Raw genomic sequence first — 19,308 nt, 5'->3', positions numbered from 1 at the left:
AATGAGATGGTACGTAACCAACATGCCGCTGCCACAGATGTTGCCATCCAAGTAGGTGACTTAGTTTTTGCCCTAGATCATGACAGAGAATCAAAACTAGACAGTAAATTCTTGGGTCCCTTACGTGTCATATCTCGTAAAGGTAATAAATTCGAATTAAGAGATCTGCACAAGGCAGAGACGACGTGGGTGCATGCAGATCATCTCAAACGTGCATCAAAACGCAAAGTCTTGGAGGAACCACTAAGAGAGACCACACCCCCACAACAAACTCCTACTCAGCCTTGTTCCTCTTCTCTAAACCTTCCTTCTGACACTACTATTCAGCCTTCCCCTACTGTTAATGACTATCGTGCCAAGTTGCGTTCTGCCACTAAGTCTCATGCATAACGTTATCATCTCATACTGTCGTTAACATATGTCTCAACATCACCTCTAAGATCACCTCATTTTATAGGAAAGATGCTGTGGGTCTACATGCTGACAGTACTGACTCTGGTTGGGTCTGGATCGGGTGAGGACGATGGTGCCGTACGGCCTGGGGCCTTGGTTGGCGCAGGAGGCGAGGTAATGGTGGTTAAGTAGTCTCATTGTGCTACGACCTAGAGCCGCTGGCCGCCGTGGCCATCGCCCTGCCTGACCTTGCACGTCAGCTAGACGACCTGCAGGGACTCTTGTCAGAAATTAAAAATCGACATCCCATTGACACATTATTGTACACACTCTACCTACCCATCTGCTGGAAATTAGATTATATTCGTTATCAGTTCAACCATCTTCAAGATTCCTTCCCTCACGAAACGCCTGTGGGTCGCTCACGAGTGAAACGTGGACTTTTTGACCTTGGAGGAGAAATCCTCAGTGGATTATTTGGTGTAGCGACTAACCGTGAACTTTCTGGTTTCAAAAGGGACTTTTGAACTCCCAAGTTTCTAGCGTAATTCGTATTTTAGTCAATGCTGTTGATAGTCGTGTGACCCTAGATTTAGTATCTCTCTCTGACCTTCGTTCTACACTGGAATTGGCTCACTGAACATTCGGCTTGTCTCCTATGGTTTCATTTTCCTCTTTAGAACACTATTACCCAATCCTAGAGGCCACATTCCTTACTAAAGACATAATTGTTCATATTCCTCTTCGTTCTTCCATCATACTCGATCTCTTTCACATCACTCCTTTTCCCTTCTGGTACAATAACTCCTTGGTACAAGCCTCTGTCTCTTCAGAGTACTTTCTTCTCTCCCATGATCATCTCTATATTGTCTTCCTCTCCTCAAGTGACCTCGGTAGATGTGCCCTTCTCACACCCAACTCTAGTGTTTGTGCTGCGTACCTCCTAACAATTTTTCCTGGCAGCGTTGCTCCTTGCGAATCTGCCTTAGTTCGTAACTTCTCAGTACAACCTGTCTGTACCTTAGTTCCGGCTCCCAAAGGCCAGGTACACCATGCTCGTCTAAATTACATCCGCTCTTCCTTCTTTAGTGTCTCAACTCCTGTCAGTCTTATTTGTCCAGGGACCCCTGTCCGTTCACTATCCGCAATTGGCTTATATAAGGCCCCTGATTACTGTACAGTAAAGTCTGAGTCTATAATAGCCCATGCCACACATTATCACTTCACACTTCGCTCCCACAAGTATGACATCTTCAAACCTATTAATACTACCTTTCATCTACCAACAGACAATCTTTCTATCACGTCAGAGAACCTATGTATGTTGACCTATCTAAACAAGTCTGATTTTATTATGAACCAGTTCTCTTCAGCTTTTAACCGCTCCTGGTCACATCCAGTCTTTTTATTTCCTCCTGTTGTCTTATGTTTTCTAGGTTTTATTGCAATTGTTTGTATCCTGTATTGTTGTCTCAAGCGAATGGACAAAAGGTTGCAGGTTGCATGAGATCCGTGTAGCAACAAGGTTAGTGTGACAACCAAAAGACCTGGAAAATGGTAATCCTGAGTAAAACTCATTTTGTGATTACATATATATATTTGTAAATTGACCAAACCTATATGGTTATGCTATTTTTCCAACATGGCCATGTAATGTAAATATATTAATCGTTTCTTACATCTAGCTTTGTGAATTATGTAGTAATATCTCATTTATTATTATACTCCCATGTAGTCCCGGTTGACTGTATACTCAGACCACTTGCATTTTGCCATATTATGATTTACTGTCTCACCACTATGTCAGGAGACACTTTTTGAGGAGGGGGAAAATTGTTTGTAACCTTTTTGTAGAAGTATGTAAGTAGTAGTTGTAAGTAGCACCCAAGTAGGGCGTCAACGCCCAGTGTTATGTCTATGATGAGTGGATTATTGTGTCTACCTTGAGTGATTCATGCCTCTGTGATCGGGACCACCACCCTAGCCGGAGGAGAGCCGGCGATCAGTAGCTGTCCGTACGGTTCTGGGGATGGACATGGAGTTTGTCTGGTATCGCTGTATATTGATTCAAGACGGTGTTTAATATATTGTCAGAAAACTATTACAAGACTTTGCCTTCACCTGCAAGTGTCGTAAAGGGGGGCATTGACAGCTTTAACATGTCCTAATTTGATTCCTTGGCGTACCAAGAGTGGAGAAAGAGTCATTCGAGATGGTTTTTTAATCATTTGCTAGGCTCTCCCAGTTGAGCAAAATCTTCTGTTGTTAGGCTGAAAAAAAGAAGTGTAAGTGCCACAGCTGCAGTAGGTATGCACAGTACGCGAGCTCACAGTACACGAATCTCATTGTACGTGAGGACCTATTTTTTTTATCGAATTTTAGTGTATTTTTTAATAGTACACGAACTGAACTCATAATACTCGTAAGAGAGATGGCAGTGAAGAGTGGCCCAAATCCGGGGATGAGAGCAGGAGGACTGAGAGCAGGAGACTGCAGCAGAACAGCTGGCACTACCAGTCATGGAGAGTGGAGACGTCGATAGTTGAGATCAGCAAACCGTCATCACCTGTTACCTGCGGCCTCAAGAATGTGAGGAATCAATCCTTTCAATATCAGAAGAGCCATTTCCTGGGGAGGATCAAGAGGATGATGCAATGTCTGAGGTGTCAGAAACAGACTTTGAAGGGTTCATGAACGAAGTGAGTGCATTAGCTAGTGAAAGTGTCGAAAGGGCTGGTGACGAGACTGGTGAGGAAGGTGGTGTGATGGGTGGTGTGGTGGGCAGTGCAGGAGGTGCACGCTAGGTGCCTCACCCTGTCTCGGATCCCCTTCTTACGTCCATCAAGCCTGTTATCCTCTTGGGTTAAGGTGAGCAGCCATATTCTTGTTGGTTTAGTTAAGCCATATCCTTGTTGATTAAGTAATGCCATAATCTTGTTGGTTTACTTTATCTTAGATTATATGTTTTAGTTCCCTGTACAGTAAAATACCTAGGTCTGAAAGGAGTCTCAAGGGTTACTGATGAAGGGGGGTGCTGCCCATATGTAATTTTTCCCATAAGTTTATGTATTCACAGTACACATATTCCTAGCAATCAATCTCCTCCACCGCCCATAAACTCGCGTACTGTGCATACCTACTGTACAAGGAAAGCATTAAATTGTAAGCAAGCCCCTTCACGGTCACTTATGGAATACTTCAAATTGTTTAGGCTAATGTGATTAGCACGAACCCCACATTACAGAGTGTAGTCAGTAACGTTACAGAAAGTTCAAACATGTTCTTTCATCACATGCTGCAAAAATTACTAAAAAAAAAAAAAAAAAATGAGAGCTTCTCGGCAGGTTTACCTTCATAGTTCTGATATTGTGGTTTTGAGACTTAGTCTTTGTTGTTACTCAGTCCCGGCCCGTCTGTTTGAACAGACCCATTGACCGAAGATATGCAACTTGTCCCTATGGGGCTGTCCCTTAGGTTTCCTACACAGTTGATGTTGTGTCTACGTCCTAGGGTGGCATGTGCTGTACAGTGCTCCATTATGTGTAGCATGTTGTTTGTGCCTATTCTACAAACAGGGCATGTGTCATCTGTGATTCCACCCAACCATTATCTAATCTGGTAGCTGAGGAAGGCTGGATGATGTCCTGATCTAAGCCTACCTATGTGGAATTGGTCTTATCTGTTGAAGGACACGTCCGACAGATGGATGTCAGGAGAGAAGGGGCTTGTAATATGGCGGTCTGATCAAGGTGCTGTATTACCTTGCACATGAAATGAGCATGCTAGTGTTGGAATATCTGAAGGTAGGATACTGTTGTAGAGGGTTTGATAATATTTGTGAGGTGATTGTCTTATGTACACGGGTGCGTTGCGTGTCTCTGTCATATGATGACAGTGATGTTGTTTACTGGTACAAGCCACTACTTAGAACTGTGTGACTCTCATGTCAAGGTAATCTCTGACAGGCAGGGTTTTAGTGTCAGAGTGTAAGTGAGCTGCGGCAGTGGTTTTGGTGCATCCATTGCTGATGAGTAGGACGTTGTTCTGCATGGTTTGCAATGAGTTCCAATGAGCATTAGATAGGATGAGAGCCCATACGTAGGAGGATATATGGCATCGCGAACCTAACGTATTTTTTTTTAATGCTAGGAAGAAGGAACCAAAGGCCACGAGACTGCAAACTGTTCCCTCCAAGAGAAAAACAAAATACAAGAGAGTGCCAAATTCAAGTCCGATCATTTCAAGATGTCTGGATACACTGCATTTGAAAGATGGAGATCATAGCCAGCAAGAAATACAGACAAAGAGAGACAGATCCAGAGTTGATCTGTTGCATAAATGAAGGACTGGGAGTAACGGTTAACTCTTGTATCAAAGAGCTGGACCGAAAAGGGATGAGAGTTTGCTGCTAGACAGGTGCTATGCACCAGTCGTAGAGGTGGAGGGATGCAAGCAGACAGTTCAGAGGAGCAGTGACCATTGAAGTAGTGATAGAAAAGAGATAAAGATGCAACAGTGCGGCAAATGACAGAGGTTGAAGGAAGCAAACAAGAGGAGGAGAGTTAATGAGATGAAAAGCTTGTGACTCCACCAGATTGAGAAGAGCTATATGTGGGGAGCCTCCCCACACATGAGAGTTGTACTCTACACAGGGGCGGATAAAACCCATGTATAAAGTCAACAACAGTGCAGGGGTAAAGAAGGAAGGGAGTCGGTTTAGCACACCTAATCTCTTGAAAGCAGATTTTACATGAGATGTAATATGATCTTTCCAAGATAAGCCCCGAGTGGATGAAACCCCAAGCATGTTCAAGGGTGATGCATGATTAAGCTGAATATTATTAAACATTAGTGGGTACACCAGTGGAAGATTTGTCGGGTTGATAGGTGTAAGAACTGAGTCTTTGATGCATTAAGAACAAGAAGATTACTTTTACCCTAGTCAGAGATACGAGCCAAGTCAGATATTAGGTGTGGCTAGCTTCATCCCTTGTTTGTTGAAGTAACTACTGAGATGGACGTTGCAGGAACCGAATGGAAATGTGAAGGGTGGAGTCATCAGCGTACAGTTGCGAGCAGATGACTCGAGGCCACCTAGTCCACCAAGATGTTGGTGTTTTATCTGGCAACGGTGGTAGCTGTGTCCTTGACCGAGATTCAGTCTGCTGTCCAGGCGAAACAAACCCAGTGATAATTTGTCAATGTGCAGTTCTAACTGGTCTCCAATCAATATCATGCAAGTAAATGTATAATACTGATAATGATTAACGTGTCAGACACGTGGTAGATATATTTATAACCATAGTATTACAACACAGGCATCCAAATTGTGGTGCGTTCATTCATGTGAGACGGTATCCCGAGCGTGCAGCTCCATCATCACCTTGGTTTGTGACGTAGGCACCACATGACGTCACGTATGGGGGGGTGAAGCTAGTTGATCCGTTCATGATGATAAACATTTATAGACAGTAATTGTTCGACTTTATCACTCAAATATTAAAGAAACATTGATAAACATTTATAGAGGGTAATCGTTTGACTTTATCACTTGAATATTAAAGAAACATTGGTTTTCTCTGTCAAAACAAACCTATTATAACCTTTAATCTCATATACGTTAAATACTGCAGCCAACCACTTGCCCCTTCACCCCCTCCTATCACACGTCCCACCTCGTCCCGCCCTTCCTCACCCACCACCCTCCATATAACTCACCCTCCCCTCCCCTTGTTCCACCTACTGTGATGTGAACCTTTAACTGTCGACGAAAGTGAGGTTAACGGTGAGGGATGACTGGCATGATGGTGTTTTTTGTGATAATGCTAGGTTGCGGGGAAACCGATAACCCTACAGCATATCTCTTGAAAACTGGTAAAGGTTGTTTGGTTCATGACAATAGTTGAACAAAATAAATCACTACCGATAACCTTGTGTCTCACATGAATGAACACACCACAATTTGGATGCCTGTGTTGTAATACTATGGTTATAAATATATCTACCACGTGTCTGACACGTTAATCATTATCAGTATTATACGTTTACTTGCATGATATTGATTGGAGACCAGTTAGAACTGCACACTGACAAATTATCACTGGGTTTGTTTCGCCCAGACAGCAGACTGAATCTCGGTCAAGGACACAGCTACCACCATTGCCAGATAAAACACCAACATCTTGGTGGACTAGGTGGCCTCGAGTCATCTGCTCTCAACTGTACATGGGCGTCATCCGCGGGGGGGACGGATGGGACATATCCCCCCTACTTTTCATTCAGGGGGGACAACATATTGATTGTCCCCCCCACTTTTTTCATTAAGTTTTATATACTAGACACTGGAATGAAGTAACTGATATTTACAGTACTAGAGATCAAGGATGACTAGACTAGCTTAATTAATGTATTTGGGATATATTTTGCATAAACATATTCAAAGCCACTTAGAGTCCACTTAAGCCTTGTACACACAAAGATACAAAGTCTAGAGACAGTCGAGCGACTAAGTATCTCGACTGTTGCGAGACAGTCCAGATACAGACGGGCGACAGTCCAGAGACACACTGGAGACAAGGCAACTTTGTCTCTGGATTGTCTAGAGACTGTTGAGAGACGGTCGCTAGACATTTCTGCAACTTTCTTGCTGGACTGTTGATAGACAGTTGAGAGACAGTCCAGTGACAAAGTATACATATATCTATGTCTGTATCTATCTGTCTATATATATATATATATATATATATATATATATATATATATATATATATATATATTTATATCTATATCTGTATCTATATATATAACTATCTCTCTCTCTATCTATCTATCCATCTATATATATACACATCTATCTGTATGTATGTACTGTAATTGAATATTTGCATAACCAACAGTGGCACTAAAGCTAATAATTATGTCATGAGTGAACCATATACATACACATAGTTTTTCAACAATGTATGTAAAACATGTAAATATAACATAATTATCATTAGGACAGACCCATATACATACAGGATAAGCTTTCAACGACGATGTATTTTATGCAAAATTAGAGTGTATAGATATACTCTAAAATTTTTTAGTATAGAACCATATACATAAAATTATTCAATGTATGTACAACTGTTATGTATAAATAATGTAAAAATATGTGAATTCTGACGCCTTATAGCAGGGGGCATGCATCTGTAAATACGAACTTTAACCCCTTAATTGCGGGACGTCACTTTTGTGACGCTTGGGAGCAAGAGATCATACCGCGGGGGGTCACTTTTGTGATTCTGTGTTATTTTGAATTTGCCCGGGCTTTCAAGTGGTGGCTTGTATCATCTGTCAGTACCGCCAATGTCCAACACTAGTCAGCACTCCTAATCTCATCTGTACTCCCATCCATTGTTGACAATTTAGCCATTTCTCCCTGTTCTTGACTCCCCTCCCTACCTCCCCTCCATTACCCTCTCCTCTCGCCTGCCCAGCCGTGCTACGCTAAGTAAATCTTCCCTGGAATTTTCCACTGATTTCATCCATTGAAATAAGCCCTATGCCATATTCTTATACCAAATAATATATACAAAAAAGAAATAAGGTAAGTGAGAGTGCCATACACCTGGAATTGGCTAATTATCACCTGACAACACCTCACGTGCACTCGTTCGCTAATTTTCGCTGTTTATTTCCCCTTGAAATATGCCATATAATCTATTCTCGTAATAAAAATATATATAAGAAAGGAAGAGAGAAGCATTTACATTCACCTGGAACTACCTAATTATTGCAGGCCACCACACTGTATTCTACACCAAGTAAATCTTCCCTGGAATTATCTACTGATTTCATCCATTGAAATAAGCCCTATGCCCTATTCTTATACCAAATAATATATACATAAAAGAAATAAGGTAAGTGATAGTGCCATACACCTGGAATTGGCTAATTATTACCTGACAACAACTCACGTGCATTCGTTCGCTAATATTCTCTGTTTATTTCCCCTTGAAATATGCCGTGTAATCTATTCTCGTAACAAAAATATATATAAGGAGGGAAGGGAGAAGTCTAAGTGATATTTACATTCACCTGGAACTACCTAATTTATTATGTATTGTCTAGATTTCCTGCCAATCATTTCATAGCTATATATTAGCAGCTCTCACATGGCTGACGTTGGCAGTATTGCACTCTTCCTAGGCACTAGGCAGGCAGGCCATCAGTATCAGTTTACTGTCGTCTTTCAAGGAGAAAGTATGTCAGATTCGCGCCTGCTAAATTCCCCTGCTTTTTAGTCCCATGCAAAGGGCCTTGTGACCTCTATCCCCTACTAAACCTCGTGTGGGAAAGAGGTAAAGGGCTGACAAATGATAGAGAGGACTACGATCTTTCTGGTGAGTAAAACAGTGCAAGTGGAAATGTAAATAATGTTTAAATAATGTGTAAACAGCAAGTGAAAGCAATGAATGTAAATATAAGTGAACAGTGGCAAATAGTTTTATAAGTTATGGCATGTGACAGTGCCTAACACAGTGTAAATAAAATAGAAATGTAAATAATGTAAATAAAGTAGAGAATGTAAATAGAAATGTAAATGAGTAGTGTTATTAGAATATGAGTATATATACTAGGAGTAATGAAAGTGAAAGTTTCACTCTAGCATGTATGAATACTATGAGTTATGAGAGTGAAGGTGAAAGTGACACTGACTCTCAACGCTAGTATACAGGACGAGAAAGTGAATGCTACGTATTTTACTGAAAGAGAAATTGAATGCCTACAGTGACAATAAACTACTATTACTGAAGGAAACTCATGGATAAAGACTGTAGATATATATAAGTGTTATATAGTAATAGAAATATAAACTGTGAGTGTTTTTATGAATAATAAATGACAGAACACCAGCGGCGAACGATTGCAAGTGGGAAGGTCATATAAGCGATCATAATTTTCATTGCTTTCACAGTGATTTTTTTTTGGAGTATGGATTCCAAACTATATGAGAATCATAGAATAGTGTTTCTAGTGATAATATCAGGCGGTGGTAATCATATTACGGGTTGTCGGGAAGTGTAAAGTGGACCCAACTTCAGAGGTCTCCACAAGTCCTACGGTACTCGACGAAGGCTCAACAAACACCCCAGGAGAAAGCTGAAGGTATGTGCCACAAGCATATGTGATTTTAATATTCTAGGTCTAATAACTGATTTTTGGCAAATATTTTTAGAGAGTCTGTCGGAGCGCGAATATGCCCGCAGGAGCCGCAAGTCAAAGCAAAACAAGCCCACGGTTAAGGGGTTAAAAAAACAAGGAAAAAAACTCCGTCATCCGTTACCAATTCCCTTCGCACCGAGCAACTTGTATCTTGTCTCCCATATCTAGTGGGAGACAAGATACAACTGAAATCTTGTCTCTGGACTGTCGCGTGATGTCCAGCGACAGATTTAGGTTTTCCTGAGACAGTTGCGCAAGTCTAGTGACATTGTCGTGCGACTTTTGCTGGATAAAGTATCTTGGTGTGTACGTGACCCAGAGACCGTGTCTAGCATCTGTTGCGAGACACATTTAGATTTTTCTGAGATAGATGGGCGACAGTCCAGAGACCATGTTGCGCAACTTTGTATCTTGGTGTGTACAAGGCTTTAGAGTCTACCATTCACATTTATAATTTTCTGTAGAGCATGATGGCCCATCAGCTGAATCAGTGTTTAGCTACAAAGAGCACTGCATGAGCCTAAGTTCTTTATACTATTCATTGTTACATGTAGTTTAGGTAAGTTATATCATTATAAATGTCTAGTAATGCTATATAGAAATCTGTAGTGAACAGCTGTGGATTGTGATAGGCATACGAAAATATGGTGAAATGATTATCAAATGTATGGAAAAAAAATATATAGAGTGTGGTTGATGACAAACTAGGCATCAGCCAAGCCACACAGTGAGTTTTGTAACATCCATTATTCAGCATGAATGAGACATTAAGAATGCTGGATAAGCGTTTTTTCCTGGCAGCACAGAAGTTGCTCTTGTGTGCGCACAAGATACGGGCTACACTACTCTGAATAACGAAAGACAAAGTTAAAAATAAATAACAGGTGCTCCCTACTATGGGAAATATAATGACATGGGAAATCTCTCTCTCATATACCTCTCCACTCCATTCCTCCATCTCATCATACACATACATTTAATAATCCCTGGGCCGCTGTGCTCCTGATAGGGCGGAAAGGGATTGGGTGATGGACAGATGAATGCTAAATACTGACAAGTTGCAATCATGTTAATATTAAACAAGTGAGAACTAGTGTGCCACATGCAGGATTATACTGTACACTGGTAATGAAGTGTTTAGGAGCCTCGTAAGCATCTTTGTATCTATCTATAGCCAGACGCCATAATCCCGTAAGGCAACGGTTCTCACACTTTTCAGTGTGTGACCCTATTTGAATATTTCAAGACTTCGCGACCCACAGGGTAAAAATTCAAATATACACAGTGGAATTTAAACTTTTTTCTACAGAGAGAGAGAGAGAGAGAGAGAGAGAGAGAGAGAGAGTAACCGGTATATAGCCTATTATAATTATTATGAATATGCCAATAGTGTAATAAGGATAATTACAATTTCAGTAAGTAAATAAAATACACCGAGAACATTAGGCCTCTTCTATGTCCCTGCGACTCATCAAAATCCCTCTCGCGACCCACCTTTGGGTCGCGACCCATAGTTTGATAATCACTGCCCTAAGGGGTGGCTGTTTGAGTTATAGTCCTTTCACCGCAAGAAGTCCGTTCAGGGTGGGGCCCACCTGGTGAATCACCTCTAGCGATGCTGCCAAATCAACCGTAGTACATGCCTCTCTCTCTCTCTTATTTCCCATTTATGTGCTATTTGAAATTGTTTTTTATATTCTGTATATAGTAAAGGAAGCTATATAGTACATTGAGTATCACTTTTTAGAATTATAACAACGATTTGAATGAATTCTATGACAAGTGGCAGTGCTTTTTTCCCATGGTGCCACGCCGAGGTCGGCGAGGGACCCAGGGTCAGAGAGAGGATTAGGCCTACAGGGGAAACCTCTTAAAAATAAAACGCGCCTAGACTTTTACCTCATAGGTGGTGTGGAAAAAAGTTGAAAATAAATAAAAAATATATACAATATATATATATATATATATATATATATATATATATATATATATACAGAGAGAGAGAGAGAGAGAGAGAGAGAGAAACAGGTGTGATGGGGGTAGGTAGGGAGACAGAGTGATAATCCGATAATTGGTGGTCAAATTGGCAACGTTGCACTCGGAGAAAGTCCAACTTCTGCCACACCCTGAACGGACTTCTTGCTGCGAAAGGACCATAGTTGTTTCACGGGGAGGAGCACTAACCCTCCACCAACCTACTTGTTGACACGTAGGGAATACGTATGGTTTGGTTATATGGTTACCATCCAGCATTGTAAATGGTTTCTTGGCTTACGGGAAACCATTAGGCTTGTCACTCAATGTAAAGCCACCTGGAAAGGAAAGAGGAGTAATAAAAAGTGACAGGAAAGGTGAGAGAAATGGGAAGAGAAGGGGCAGACACAGAAAGAGAATGATAAAGGTGAAGGAATAGCATCTCATAATTCATCTGCAATTTAGTTCTGTGCCATAGTGCAAAATGACCAACAAGTCATTTAGTAAACAGTATATTATGGAGTAGACTAACTTCCCAGGCTTAGTTTCCATTGACTTATCTTCGTTACTTTTTCATTGCTGATTTTGTGAAGGGTCAGTGAAGAAGGGGAGCATTACAGGAGAAAATTGAGAGTATTTGTAACCAGACTGTGGTGAAGGAAGCACCATTACTCTGTTGAAGGAAGTACTATGTTAAAGGAACTACTATGTTGAAGGAAGTACTATGTTGAAGGAAGTGCTATGTTGAAGGAAGTACTGTGTTGAAGGAAGTACTATGTTGAAGGAATTATTATGTTGAAGGAAGCACTATGTTGAAGGAAGTGCTATGTTGAAGGAAGTACTATGTTGAAGGAAGTACTATGTTGAAGGAAGTACTATGTTGAAGGAAGTACTATGTTGAAGGAAGTTCTGTACTATGGTATGTTGTCTTAGTGATCTGTTGGTGCTGTACTGGTTTTGCTCTAACTTAGTCTAAGCTTGCCATCTCTCTATCTTGAATTCTGAGTTGTAACAATGGATTAACACTAAAATATGATGCTAATCACAAAGAAGTGCTGTGGAATGGATGCACAGTCATAGCAGTGTCTTCTATCATCTAGCTATGTGAAAGAAATTGCAAAAGAATGGAAATCCAGACCAAGTTAGTGTAAAAGAACTATAGTTGGGATGATGGTCATGTCTTGCATGCAGGTTTGAATCTCCAAGAGGTAACTGGAAGTTTTTGTATTGTAATGCTGTTAGGGATGTAGGCTTTAATTCAAGGAAGAAGGAACCCAAGGCCAGTCTGTTTTAGATTATGAAAGCCTTGGGTCCCCACACATCACAGGGGATAATATTCTTGATACAAGTACAGTATTTTAAAAAGTCATAATTTTGAGTTAGTAGAAAATTGCAAAGAAAATAGACAAATTTGTACATATACTATGTTCACTTTAACTAGGTGCAGAAATCCCGTCTCCATCTTAAATATATGTACTGAGCTTAATACTAGAATATGACGCTAGTCATAAAGAAGTGCTGTGGAATGCATTTTGACTCATGGTGTTCTATTATAAATTAAGAATCCTGGATTAGTCAGTAAAACAAGGAAAGCTGTTTGTTTTAATGATTCCCTTTCGTTAAAAGTCTGTATGTACTGCACCATGTGGTCTGCAGTGTCTAGTTTATAGCTAATTTATTAATGAAGCAAAATTGAACTACTCTTTGAGGATACTCCAGACAGCTTGTTTATGATATGAGATGAATTTTTTTCCTTAATGTCATGTATTCATTTTAATATAGCCTTAATATGCACCAAATATTGCTGTATGGGCTCGCTTATCTTGCCAAAATTAGCATCTCCTGTCCCCCCCACTTTTAGAGAACAGATGATGCCCATGTCTGCATATGAGTGGATAGGGTAGATGTACAGCTTAGAAGGTCATTGATGAATAAAAGGAAGAGAGTTGGTGATAGGACAGAGCCCTGAGGAACACCACTGTTGATAGATCTTGGAGAAGAATGATGGCCGTCTACAACAGCGGCTATAGAACGACCAGAAAGGAAGCTATAAAAGGGCAGTTTGGAAATTAAAGATTTATGCTAGACTCGATCGAAAGCCTTTGAGATGTCAACTGCAATGGCAAAGCTTTTGCCAAAGTCCCGAAAGGAGGATGACCAGGAGTCTGAAAGGTAGGTATGAAGATCGCCAGTGGAGCATCCCTGACGGAACCTCTACTGACGATCAGAAAGAATGTTGTCATAGGAAACATGCTTTAAAATTTTTCTATTAAGAATTGACTCGAAAACTTTTGAGACACAGGATGTTAAATCAATTGGACGATAGTTAGGGGGTTGGGAATGGTCACCCTTCTTTGGGACTGGCTGAATGAGAACAAACTTCCAGCAAGAAGGATGATAGACAAAGGCGAAAGAGTTAACCTAGGCAGGGTGTAAGCACAGAAGCACAGTTCTTGAGGTCAACAGGAGGGACTTCCTCTGGCCCATATGTCTTGTTAGTATTGAAGCCTGTGATGGCAGAAAATACATCAGCTAAAGAAATTTTAATGTCAGCCATGAGGAAGTCTGAGGAGGGAAGTGATGGAGGAACAGCACTGGAATCGTCTAAGGTGGAACTGGAGGAGAAAGTCTGAGCGAAAGATCTGCTTGATCAGCAGTAGAAATAGCAACAGAACCATCAGAGTAGAAAAGAGGAGGGAAGGATGATGAGATAAAGTTGTTAGAAAGGTTTTTGGCAAGGTGCCAGAAGGAGTGGGAAGTATTCAAGTTGGAGAGTTGAGAGCATTTAGTACAGATGAAATTATTTTTAGCAGAGCGTAGAACGAACTTAGCACGATTCCGGCCAGAAACATATAAAAGATGTGATTCAGGGGTGGATTGGCTCTGGTACCTTTTATAGGCCCTCTCTTTGTTGCAGACAGCATAAGAACAAGTGCGATTAAACCAAGGCTTTCTAGCATTAGTCAAAGGAAATGAGAAGGGAATGTACAGTATGCTTCCATGTCCGAGAAAATAACCCTCGTAATGCGCAAGGCACACTCAGATGGCTCCCGGCCATGGAAGCAATAATCATTCCATGGAAAATCAAAGAATTACTGCCTGAGGGCCTCCCAGTCTGCAGCTCCAAAGTGCCACAGACAACGTTTCTTCGGAGGGTTCACAGGCCGTACCGGAGCGATTGGACAGGTTAAGGTAATACGGTTGTGATCAGAGGAGCCCAACGGAGAGGAAAGATTAACAGTGTAAGCAGAACGATTAGTTGTAAGGAATATGTGGGAGCGCTCTCCAAGGCGGTCAGGGGTACGGGTAGGGTAGTGTACAAGCTGCTCTAGGTCATTAGGGATAGAAAAAATGTAGGCTTGTTCATCAGGCGGATCAGTGAAAGGAGAGGAGAGCAAAGGTGGTGGTGAACACTGAAATCCCCTAGAATGGAGATTTCAGAGAAAGGAGAAATGGATAGAATGTGTTCCATCGTAGAAGTACGGTAGTCGAAGAATTTTTCATAGTCAGTAGAACTAGGGGATAAGTAAACAGTGCAGATATATTTTTCAGAGAATGACGGGAAAGCCGAAGCTAGAGTGTAGCGAATTAAAAAAAAAATCGAGTTCAGGAACACGAGAGCAAGATAAGTCGTTCTGTATATATACAAAACAACCACCTTTGGCTTTGAAATGAATATAGAGAAAGTAGGAGGATACAGAAAAGGGTTTGCTGTCAGTTGCCTCAGACAGCTCTCAGTTAGGAAAAGAAGGTGAGATTTAGAGGAGGAGAGGTGGTGCTCAACAGAGCGAAAGTTAGAGGAAAGGCCGCGAATGTTGCAGAAATGAAGTGAGTCAGACAGTGGTTCCAAGCAGCTCGAGTCGTGACTGGGAGAAAGGAGGATGGTGGGGGCATTTATGGTTCCGCCCTCCCCCCCCTGGGGACTCCGAGGCTATGTATAGAGTTGCCATGATTTGTTTTGAATTTTGGAAAAGGAAGTGTAGTGTGTACTGTTCATGTAGCTTGGTGTTGATAGAGACACTTGTATTAGAGAGCATGCTGGCCTACTCTCTGTGTTACTGAGACACTGAAAAAGTTCAGCAAAGGGGGATGGTCAGGAACTTGTTCCAAGGGCTGATGAAAAGGGAGCTCCAGCTCTCCCTGTCATCAGCTTTCCATCCACCTTGAGAGTACTGACCTGCTCGACTGGTACTAGTCTACTCCTGCAGAGTAAAGCGAGCGTTTCCTTATGTTGCTCAGTGTTTGATCCTGTAATTACCCTTGGTGCACTGAATTTGGGGTGCATCGCTTCTTGATGTCTTGGAAGAGTCCGGTGTCACATGTCGCTACAAGGATCTTACTCAAGTGGGTGTGTGGCACACGTACACTGTTCATGTTCATGTTTACTGCTTGTGATGAGTGTGGTGGTGGATTTCGCTGGGGTGATCGTCAGCCTGCAATTATCGACCCAAGTCTGCCGTGTGTGAGATGTTTGTCACGGGGTTTTTATAATATCACGGTAATTTTGGAATAAATGGTTAAATATTATTTAATTTGATAATAATATTCAATAATATTGAAGAGCAGAGACAATGATTGTCTTGCTACATCAAGCAACGATTACTTTACGCTGACTTGCTAAGATTCTCAAGAACGAGAATTTATAAACTTTCTCAACAGTACACAGCAGAGACTAATTACTCACAATTGCTGAATTACTGTACTGTTAGCCTCTGGAGAAAGTTACATCACCCCTGACAATAAATAACTAATACTAACATCAGGTTCTTGCCGATGCTTAACTCCCAGATGGCACAACGGATATTAAGTTAAAACAACAAGACTGGTCTAAGTACCAGTTATGAAAGCAAACGTTTATGCAAGCTAGGAGCTATATGGAAAATAAGCTTAATTATGGAAAAATGAAACAAGATTTTTACTTTACATTAAGCTCGAGAAAGGAAGTTAAATTTATTAATTACAAAAAATAAATTTAACGTTACATTTCAAATCAATGAGACGCACTCACTCACTCTCACACGAGCTAAATACTTACGTCTAGAAAAAAAAACACCTTAATTAAACTCTTATAACTAGTAAATACACAAAAGAAATACTATAGTCGATGAATGCTGCGTATCACCAGATGGGTGGGAAGACTGGACTAACTGTGAAGTGGAGTTTGGGTACTAGCTGACCTCTCACACTGCGGCACAGGACCTTCCTCCGTCACAACAAACACAAGACTGAGTAAGTCGTGGGAAAGCGGAGCACTCGGCCGCATTTTTTTAACGGTCGAATGAGCAGAGGCGAACAATAAAAACAATAGTATCGCTCAGTACAGCACTTAGTGACGTGCATTAAATCGGTCACCTTTTTGAAAACGGTGACGAATGATTTGAAAGTATACTCCGTAATGGAGGGAGAAACGGTTAGCTGAGCGATACACAGTGAGTTTTCCACTAATAGTTCGTGGCTTCTCACAAAAAGGAAATGTCGCGAATTGATTCGTGACATTACGCCCTTAGAATGTTAAATTTTTTCCTTATGGGAAAAAATTTGTGGATATATATATATATGTGTACACATCCTAAGTCATTCGCACGAGATTCACACTGTGGTGTGTGTGCTATCCTGCTACAGGAGAAAGTCGCAGTCGCCAGTGAGCGAAAAAACCTCGTATTTACGTTAATAGAAACAAGCTTGAGGGAAAAACTCCGTGACGACTGTGAAAATCCTGTACTCAGGTCAAACTGAGCGAAAGTTCGCTACATTTACATTAACAACTAATTGTTATGTAGTGTAGTGTATGTAATACACGGTGTAGGTGTGACAGTTGTAGTGTAACTGTACCTACGTGTAAAATGACACAGTAATACAAATTTATAGTAAAATAATGATGATGAGGCAGAAGAGAAGGGGCGGCAGCATGCAACAGGAACGGCCAGCTGATCTGCACGGCAATGCTGCACCCACCAGCTACACCTGCGAAAAGAATTAAGGTGGAGCATCAAAACTGTTATTTCTCTCTCTCTCTCTCTCTCTCTGCCTAGCAATCAGTACTTGTCATTATTAACCAGGAAACGTAATTCTTGAATTCACAAATTGCTTAGAACCCTTATAGCTTACTGGTTAACGCTTTCATTATTAACCAGGAAACGTGCCAGTTCTTGAATTCACAAATTGCTTAGAACGGGCAGTTTACTGGTTAACCTAACTCTACACTTACGAGTAATACAGGAAGCTGAAAATCGCTACGCAATCTCGGGCAGGTCACGTTTTAACACCCACCGTGGGTGTGAACACTCATGTGGGTAATGTGCATTCTCCGGGAATCCTCAGAGAGGCCCACAGCTCGAGACATTCCACAAGGTAATTCATACACAGCCTCGGACTGTCTCTGCAAGGTTCTCAAACTTCCCCCTTAACTTATGGTATACATGTATGTACAAGCCCTGGATATACTGTGTCCTGTAGGGCCAACGAGTGAGACGTCTGGTCTACACTTTTAACTGGGAACCAGGCTGGTCCTTGGATTACTCAAATCGCTTAGGATGCCTATTACGGAACCCAACATACAACAGTTGCTAGTTAGTAAGCAGCTAGTAGGTGAGACATCAGGTCTACACCCACATTACCACTATCCTGTCTCTCAACTGACTCAGAGATTACAGGTGTGGTTAGAAACGGCACAGGAAGGGCATGTCCCTGATTAGTGGTGTTACTTTGACACACACTGCAGGAACGGACAAAACTATCTATGTCTCGTCCCATCCCTGGCCAGAAAAAGTCAGCTCGGATACGGCCCTGGGTCTTCCTTTTGCCCATGTGACCTCCTGAGGCTGAACAATGACCCCATTGTAACACTGCTAGGCGGTACTTGGCGGGAACGACAAACTGCAGTCGAACCTCGCCCTCGGGTGTTCGTGACTCACGGTAGAGCCGTCCTTGTTTACGAAGGAACTTGGCTCGACCTCCCCGTGAATACTTAATCACTCGACCCTTTTGTTTGTTCCGCACGGTAGCAAGTGTCGGGTCAGAATGTTGTTCTTGCACAACAAGTTGACTGCACATCAGATCTTGCGGCGATTCAATGATCACTGGGGTGACACAGTCTAGAGCCTCAGTCATGGCTCGTGTTACCGCAGCAGCCGAAGTCTGAGTAGCATCATCATTGGAGCAACTATCCTTGACTCCTTGAATATTTCCAATGATGAGTTCAAATAAAGGCTCTGGCATGACAACCGCAAGTGTCGTACCAGTATAAAATGGAGATGCCACCTGGATACATGCCTCAGAGAACAATCTCACTGATCCATCAATAAGCTTTGCATGGATCTGTCGACCTGTATACTGCTCAGGCCGAACTAAACTCTGCTTAACAGAGCAACCTGAGGAACCATTGTCTCTCAGGACCTTCACAGGAATGCCTCCCACAAACCCTGGCTGTACAAGGAAGGTACTGTCACCTGTGGGAGGGCCTGTGGAGGATGCAGCTAGCCACTCATGAGGCTGCTGAATTGATGTGGCAAACACTGTGCCTTGAGGGTCATATTGGGAAGATGGAACATTGGCCATCTGTGAGGGGGGGTTCACTGTCACTGTGGGACTAGTGAACTGTGGGGAAGTACCCACACTGGTAGGGACGTGACCACCAGGCTGCTGCTGAGGAATGAAGGCTGCATTCGCTTCCTGCCTCTTTTGAGCTGGTGGTGAAAAAGTTTGTCCCACAGGTCGGTTGCGTGGCTGATA

The 19,308-nt window shown here is 41.8% G+C and overlaps 1 protein-coding gene across 1 annotated transcript in view; it reads right to left on the bottom strand.

Annotated features, from left to right (window-relative positions):
• The window catches only part of LOC145402049 (DBH-like monooxygenase protein 1 homolog), an 85,232-nt gene extending 69,275 nt beyond the window's left edge, over positions 1-15,957 (bottom strand). Inside the window, exon 1 of the mRNA XM_080274146.1 lies at positions 15,836-15,957. Within this exon, the coding sequence (XP_080130272.1) occupies positions 15,836-15,957 (122 nt within the window). The remainder of the gene's footprint in view (positions 1-15,835) is intronic.
• Positions 15,958-19,308: the final 3,351 nt, after the last annotated feature.

The sequence above is a fragment of the Coenobita brevimanus genome, chromosome 57, assembly GCF_032717465.1.
Source record: "Coenobita brevimanus isolate Jiangsu-jjx chromosome 57, ASM3271746v2, whole genome shotgun sequence".
NCBI classification, from domain to species: Eukaryota; Metazoa; Arthropoda; class Malacostraca; order Decapoda; family Coenobitidae; genus Coenobita; species Coenobita brevimanus.
This window is presented reverse-complemented; position numbering and strand designations above follow the sequence as displayed.